General features: G+C 44.6%; 1 protein-coding gene across 1 annotated transcript; it reads right to left on the bottom strand.

The window, feature by feature from the left end:
• Nucleotides 1-2,320: 2,320 nt before the first annotated feature.
• On the bottom strand, nt 2,321-5,199 carry LOC136487507 (uncharacterized). The gene is made up of 6 exons (XM_066484631.1): nt 5,127-5,199; nt 3,807-3,905; nt 3,568-3,711; nt 2,820-2,927; nt 2,502-2,553; nt 2,321-2,422 (listed from the first exon to the last, which is right to left on the bottom strand). Exons 2-6 carry the CDS (start codon nt 3,903-3,905, stop codon nt 2,388-2,390), a joined length of 438 nt encoding a protein of 145 aa, XP_066340728.1. The 5' UTR covers nt 5,127-5,199; the 3' UTR covers nt 2,321-2,387.
• Nucleotides 5,200-8,128: the final 2,929 nt, after the last annotated feature.

Genomic DNA, 8,128 nt, shown 5'->3' with positions numbered 1-8,128 from the left:
TTTTCGTAATCCTGACGGCGACACACTTCGTCTTCATGGCGACCAAAGCGACATTGCTTGATACGGCGCTGCGCATCCCGGAGGTTGCTGAGATGTACTCTAGCATCCTGTTCGACCTCCTAGTCATGCTGGCGATGGTGTTCGGCGCGATGCCCCCCGGGTCCCCCTTGGAGAGGTAGCGACTAGTCGGCGAAACAGCTTTGACTGGGGTGGCGATTAGATCTCGGCGCAGCTGATCGGTGAATCGTGCTCGTAGAGCACGAAGGTCTCTGGTCCTCGTGGATCTCATTGACCTGACAGTGAGCCGCTTTAAGCATGGCGGCGATCTTAGCGAGCTCGGGCGTTTGAGGGAAACAAGCGAGCTCGTTGGCGACCACCGCCAAATTGGCGCTTGCAGTCTTGAAGACGTCGTGGCCGTCGACGTGGAGAAATTCCTCGATGAGGTCGTGGTGGAGCGGGAGCGGTCATCTTGTTCGACAAGAAAACAGCACGCACACCCCTACCTGGCGCGTCAACTGTCGACAGAATATCGTCGGCAGTCCTCCGATGGGTATCCCACGAAGGTAGATTGATCGGCAGAGGAGCGCGAGATCAAGAACAAGAAGGCAACAGAGACACACGAGTTAGACAGGTTCAGGCCGTCAGTATAACGTAATACCCTACTCCTGTGGTCTGTTGGTTTGTATTAGCTATCGTATGATATGCCGCCATTTTAGAGGGGGTCTCTGCCCGCCTTATATAGTCCGGGAGGCAGGGTTACAAGTCAGTTAGGTCTGAGAGATAACCGGAAAGTAATAACTGATTACAAGAATCTTGGGATCATACATATCCTAACAGATCTCGTAGTATCTTCAGGATATCTTCCCGATGTCTTGCGGAAGGCGTCGAGCGGAGTCGTGCCTCGCAAGGCTTCTTCTTGTGGGCTGGGCCACCCCTAGGGGAGCAGCCTATGTGGTCTGCCGTAGGTATCCGGGGTCGTACACCCCCACAATTACCCCTGCACTCTTCTTATTGGCATTGCATTGAATAGACGGAGGTCAAGGTGAGCAATGGAGCACAGCAGCATCAAGCACCCACCCCAGCAGCAGGGAAGGAGAGAGAGAGAGTAGCAGAATGAGGTCGCCTCCCCCTCCACGCTCCACCTCGCCGCCATCATGCTCTCAACGCCGTCAGAGTATTAGGGCTAGATTTGGTCCGGGGAGAAGCGACTGGAGGAGGTGGCGTCGGAGGCAGAGAAGCCAAAAGCGGCGTCAGAGGTGCTCGAGCTCGCGGTCCGGCAACTTCCTCCTCGTCGAGCAGGTGCCGCGACCCACCTCTCCTCCTGCGCTCCACCTCGAGCAGGGCGTGCCACGACGGAGGAACGAGCACGGCGGAGGAGTGGGAGCACGGAGGAGACGGCACAATGGAGGAGCGGGCGCACCCCGACGTAGGAGCAAGAGCGGGCATGACGAAGGAGCGGGAGCCGGCGCAGCACGGAGGAGTGGATAGGACACGTCACTTGTGTCTTTTTTTTTGCAACAACCGGTCACTTGTGTCGGGGGAGCGCGGACGGAGGCGGTGACAAGGAGGTAACCGCAGCGGCCTCTCGTGCTCGCAGCCAGCCAGGCCCCAAAAAACAACAACCCCTTTCATTTTCTCAAAGCCTAGTTCTAGGTTGCTTTAAGCAGCGTGCTAGCCAGGCCCAAAAGACATTCAAGCAAACAAACAAGGCACGTTGTGCCTGCATCTAGCCCTCGTCCAGGCAAACAAACACGCTCTAAACGTGCATCAAGTTTCAAGGATGCTAGAGCAAGGAGTGCATCAAATCCAAAATCTAAATAGCCATCTAAAGGCTAGCTGATTAATGAAAATTCTCCATTCCCAGATTAACTTATCGAAGCAACCTTAACTTCAGGGCAATCTTTCAAAGCAGAGTTTGACATCAATATCAAGGTCTAAACCATCTCTAAATTAAACATGCATCACCTTCAACTGGATACAGAAATCAGACTTCCGTGGAAGCTTGATGATGAAATAGGTCCAACTAGTGGTAAATTATTGGATATACTGCCTACTAGACGGCAAGCCATCACCTCAGCTCCTGCTGTAGAGCAAGGCAAAGGTTCAGCTAGTTAACTAGGGCCTCGTTTAGATTGCGAAAAAATTTCAACCCGATGAATAGTACCACTTTCGTCTTATTTGACAAATATTGTCCAATCGTGGACCAACTAGGCTCAAAAGATTCATCTCGTGATTTCCAACTAAACTGTGTAATTAGTTATTTTTTTTACCTACATTTAATACTCCATGCAAGCGGTTAAAAATTGATGTGATGGAGAGAGAGTGAAAAAACTTGGAATTTAGGTGGCATCTAAACAAGGCATAGCTGTACGTTGGTAACTGATGTATCAGATGTCACCACGCTCCTCAGACACGGAGCCACCTGCAATGTAGTGTAGCCAGTGATTTTTATGAAAACAAGAAAAGGAAACTGGAATTGAGGGATGATGTATGTTTTGTACTTGCAAGCGTGGTACCCATGTTCGCCTGGTGATCAGCGTCAGCATTCGACTCCTTCATTCAGAAGCAGGAAAGGGGTAAAATCAGCAGAGCACTTGGCAGTACAACAGAAACTAATGCTTCTTTTTTATTATTATTTTCTTTCAATCTGATGAAAGCAACCATTGCTGTGGTAGCTTGCTTAACTAAAGCATATACAAGTGGTCAGTGCTTGCAAATAACATCAACTGTGGTGCAAAGAATATCTGATTTGACAAATACCTATGATGCAAAGCCAAAGAGTCTGCAAGCTTATATAAAACTATAAATGCAATGCATACCCGTCGAACATGGCTGATCTCAAAGGAGTTAAAGTTCTCTTTCAGCTGTCTCACTTCATTGCACAGCTCCTTCATGTTCTGGTTCTTCGTTTGCCAGACACCATTCACCTATTTAGGATAGAGAAGAACGTAAGCAGCAGCAGCAGCAACATTTTCTTGATACCATAATTCTCTGGTCAAATATTTATTCGGAGAGGAACATTTCCCTTCTTAATCAAGCTTATGCTTTTATCATTGCACAATGGATGTAGTTCTCAAGAAATGGCATAAATGATTCGACAGTCTAAATGGAGAGTACTTGTACGCATGTTCCAGCCTGTTCGGCTGGAGCGGCTGGCTGGCTGGTGCTGGCCAGCCCTCTCACGCGGGCAATGTTCACATGAACAGTGCCTTCCAACCAGAACAGTATTTTTCTCTCGCACCAAACCATCCAGCGGTAATAATCCACGAACCAGCAGCTCCAGCCGAATAAACATGCGCGGAGAACAATGCAAAGACAACATTGACAAAGTTATTTAGCTTTGCTCGTTACTGTATTTCTATAGAGTGAAACAAGAGGCACGCTATTTTTATTTTTAGATAGAATAGTATGTAAAGAAAACATACATCTGCACAGGTTGCTCTTTTGCTATTTTTTCTCAATTGCCTTTGCCTCTTTCCTTAAGCAGGATCTATCATGACAAAACAGAGAAGCTAGACAACCAAGCAAGGGATGAAGCTTTGATTACTTATAGTGAAAAGGCCATACCTGATTGCAGACAAGTTGAGAGTCCCCATGTACTTTAATACTCTTGAATCCATGATCAATCGCTTGTTTCAGTCCTAAGGTCAGGCCCCGATACTCAGCAACATTATTAGTAGCGACACCAAGACCCTCATGAATCCGAGATACCTTCATGGTTATGTGATAACATCAGTGAACCCAGTGATAGATGGAGCAACCGCAAACAAGAAATTTTTCAAGTGCAGTAAGTATTTGATTATTACCACTCTACCATCTTCAGTCATAAGCACAGCTCCAGCACCTGCTTTTCCTGGGTTCCCTTTTGAAGCACCATCAAAATGAAGAATACCCTTACCCGCCATCTGAACAACCAGATAAGTGCAAAACCCAGTATCAGCTTATGCATGAAAATAAATATCATATATGATGGGAACTGGGAAGCATCACAAGACATGAATCTGAATCATGCAAGTGCATAAAAACATGTAGCTAAGATAAATTAGTACTTGAGCCTTGAGTTGTAATTGGTTTCTATCACAATCATAAAGCTCTTTTAGCTAGAATCTTTTGTATGCAAGAATGCAGACTTAAATGAACAAGCCTCGCAATCTGTTTGATCACCATAATTTGTCCACATGTAACACTTTACCTCGACAGCACAAAGTGATAATTTAAAAGATATATATAAAGGGTTGATAGCTTTGTTGTTCTATATTAAGTTGTTGGTCTGTTCGATTTTCTGGCACTGACTTTTTCCCCTCATATAGATTATTAATGTACCAGTCTTTTTCTAAGGACACTGGACCCCTCATATAGATTATTAATGTACCAGTCTTTTTCTAAGGACACTGGAAAGTGGAAAGTACACGGCACAAATAATATACATGAAGTAAGAAGTTTCCAGAGGAGACGAAAATTAACAGGACTGAGACCCTCAAAAGTAAAGGAGAAGTAGAAATCAGCCAAAAAAAAAAAAAGCCTGAAACCTAGATTTTGAACTAGCTTTCGTAAAGGACTGCGAAGTTCTCTCTCCCAAGATAAAAGTCGTTCTCCCGGATAAGCCATTTTTTTTTAACTTTGACTAATTATATATAAAAGAATATTTATAATATATAATTAATATCATTAGATAGATCTGGATAGAACCTTGAATGTACTTTCATAATAAACTTATTTAGAGATATAAATGTTGGTTGCATTTTCTACGGTCTAAAGTTGAGACAAGCGGTTTCATGTAACCTAAAAAAAGGGGGGAAATTTTCCCAAATCTAAAATGCATAAAATTCGTTTTCATCTCCTATGAGTAATGCATGAACAGGCGAACCCCAAAAAACTTCAGTTTTTATAGGAAAATAAGCCAAGCAACACGTTTGCCATCAACTACCATCGAACCAGTGGAATCCCGTGCCGGAGAAGCAGGAAAGTCCAATCGAGAAAAAATGGATGCATGAACGGATTGGGTTCGCAAGTTGAGCACCAAGACGCCGCACGCGAATGGCGAATCCAAAGCTGGCAGTGCTAGAGAAAGGTTTGGGTTCGATCGAGAACAGAGTAATCAATCAGGGAAAGGTAGGATCGCTTACCAGTTGGAGAGGCGCGGCGGCGGCGGACTCGGGAGCGGCGGTAGCTGCTTCGGCGCCTTGCTGTTTTGGAGGGGGGACCCGACCGAGGGAAGGAGTGCGGGTTTGTTCGACTCCGGCCGGGGGTTTTATTGTTGGCGGACTGGCGAGGTGGGAGGGTTTAGGGTTTAGTCTCCTATCAATCCGGGATTGATCCTATCAATCAGGATCATTTTAAAGTTTGACGTAGTACAATACAATATCATAAATTACAATTAATCTTTGGTCCTAAAATAAACGCACATCTTATTTTGAGACATAGAGAGTGTTCGGATTATTTGCTGTTCAATGCTGAAAACACCTGTTTATGTTGGAATATTACGAGAAAAAAACACTGCTCCAACTGAAAAAAAATTAATTACAAAAATATATTAAACCAGCTAGCCGAACAGACTCATAGATGTTTATACTATTAATAAGTTTGACTCTTTAAGAAGAAAGATACTCTCTTCATCCCTTAAAAGAGTTATTATGAGATTTTTGCGGGTCAAACATTTTTAAGTTTAACTAAATTTATAGAAAATAGTACTAGTGATATTTGTATCTCTAAATAAGTTAATTACAAAAATGTATTAAACGATTTGTCTAATGATACTAACTATATATTATAAATATTAATATTTGGGAAACTAGAATGCCACTTTTAGGGAGTATTTATTTATTTTAGAACGAAGAAATGATTATTTTGGAGAAAAACACATTGAGAAATTAGAAAAGTATTTTAAGACAAAATTCAAATATTATAAGACCAAGTATTTTAGAACGGGAGTATGCTGCTTTTCTCTCTTAATGTGATCTTAGGAAGCTAGAACCATTCAATTCATTTAAAAAATACAATTATCACTTATCAACAAAATCAAACACATTTAAATTTGACCAAAGTTATACAATAAAATAGATGTCAATAACTATTATTAAATTAATTATAAATATAGTTTTATAGTGAAACATATTTAAAAACACAAATAATGAAATTATTTTCTATGATCTCTCTTAATTAATCTAAATTGACTTATCTTAAATCTGTAGTTATCTTTTTGCGCGGATACATAGACGGAGGGACTAGTCACCCGCGATAGCAGAGGTTGGAGGAAAAAACAAAACAAAACATGCAAACCAGGGGTGTTTGGTTCTTTAGTCGCTTCTAAAATTCATGTCACATCGAATATTTAGATACTAATAAAGAGTATTAAATATAGATTAATTATAAAACCAATTACATAGATGGAGGCTAATTTGTGAGATGATTTTTTAAGCCTAATTAATCTGTCATTAGCACATGTTTACTATAGCATCACGTTATCAAATCATGGACTAATTAGGTTTAAAAGATTCGTCTCGTAAATTAGTCGTAAGCTGTGTAATTAGTTTCGTAATTAGTCTATATTTAATACTACATGCATGTGCCTAAATATTCGATGTGACAGAAATTTTAGTAACGTCTATAGAAACCAAACGGGACCTAGGCCTACTGGGCTTGGGGCGTTCCCACCGCCCCAGAGACCAGACCTGTCGGTGTTTCGTACAAGCACCGGCAAGTAAATTTATAGTAATGCGCGTTAGGCTCGGATGATGCGCTAAAGGACACAAGATTTATACTGGTTCGGGCCAAAAGTCCCTACGTCCAGTTTGTTGCTGCTCGTGCTATTAGCATCGTAAACGGTTGTAGTAAGGGGTACAAACGATCGAGAGAGGGACTGGTCCCAAGTCTCTGATGGAAGGGTTGAAGGGAGGTCAAGAGGTTCGAAGCCACTTGACTCTGTGTATCTGAGTGTCGTATTGTTCGGTCTCCAGAGTCCGTCCGTCTGATGGAGGAAGCGCATCCCCTTTTATAGAGGAAGGGGGTGGCTTTTACAAGGGCGAGGTTTTAGGATGTATACTCTAGTTAGTCTTGTGGCTCACGTCTATCTGGCTTCGTTCTTCATTTTGATGAGTACGAAAGAAGATAAGCGCCTACAATACTGTTGATGTCTCTGTAGAATGTCAGGTTGATTATAGAATGCTGCCCTGCGCAGGGTGTGGGCTGTAGTATAGTGGTTTTGACTTATTGGCCTCTCCCAGCCTTGCTCCGCACGCCTTCTGGTTCCCGTGAGTCTTCGTCGGAGGGACGAGGGGTCGGGGTCCGGAGCGACGACGTGGTCAAGGCCTTCTGTCTTGGCGGACCTGAGGGGTCGAGAAGCGGGTGCCGCTCCCTCGGGTCCATAGCGTGGTGACAGAATGTCCGTTGTGCGTGGAGATATCAAGTCCTTTTCTGGAGCATAGTAGTTATCGTATATCTTCGTCGGGTTACGTGTCCCAGGGCTGAAGGCGGCGCCCACAACTCTACAGGGCGAGAAACACGCACCTGTACAACCTTTCGGGCTCTGCGGCGCCCGGAAGGGTCTAAAGCACCTGTCCTGTTATCCCCTGGCGGTACTTTTCCTGCCGAGGCGCAGGGTATGGTCCTTTGAGCCATGGTTGACCCGAACGTCTTGTCATGCCCTGTACTTATCATCTTGAGGGAATGGGGAGAAGTTGTCAGTTAGGATGAATCCAATCTTTAGATATGGAGCAGGGTGAGACTCGTTCCTTGCCGTCGGGCGAAACGGAGACCAATTCCTATCTCTCGGGTGGGACCGATCTCGCCCCTCCGGGGTCGGGCGAGGCGGAATCTATCCCTCAGCCGTCGGGCGAGACCGAGCCCGCCCTCAAGGTGTCGGGCGAGACGGAGTTTATCCCTTGGCCCTCGGGCGAGACCGAGCCTGTCCCAATGGCGTCGGGCGAGACGGAACCAAACTCCTATCACTCGAACAAGGGATGAAATGGAGCCCTTATGCGTCCAGAAGTTTTTTACGTTCGGTGGTTATTGGTTCCACCTTCTGGGGCACCCCGGTATTAGGTCCCCGACAGTAGCCCCCAAGCCTCTAGGTGATTCGAGTAGAACCACCTGGAGGGTGCTTTTTGACTTCATCGAAGTTACTTTGCCA

Source organism: Miscanthus floridulus, chromosome 1, assembly GCF_019320115.1.
Source record: "Miscanthus floridulus cultivar M001 chromosome 1, ASM1932011v1, whole genome shotgun sequence".
NCBI classification, from domain to species: Eukaryota; Viridiplantae; Streptophyta; class Magnoliopsida; order Poales; family Poaceae; genus Miscanthus; species Miscanthus floridulus.
The sequence above is the reverse complement of the archived record's forward strand: the minus strand, read 5'-3'. Positions and strand labels throughout refer to the sequence as shown.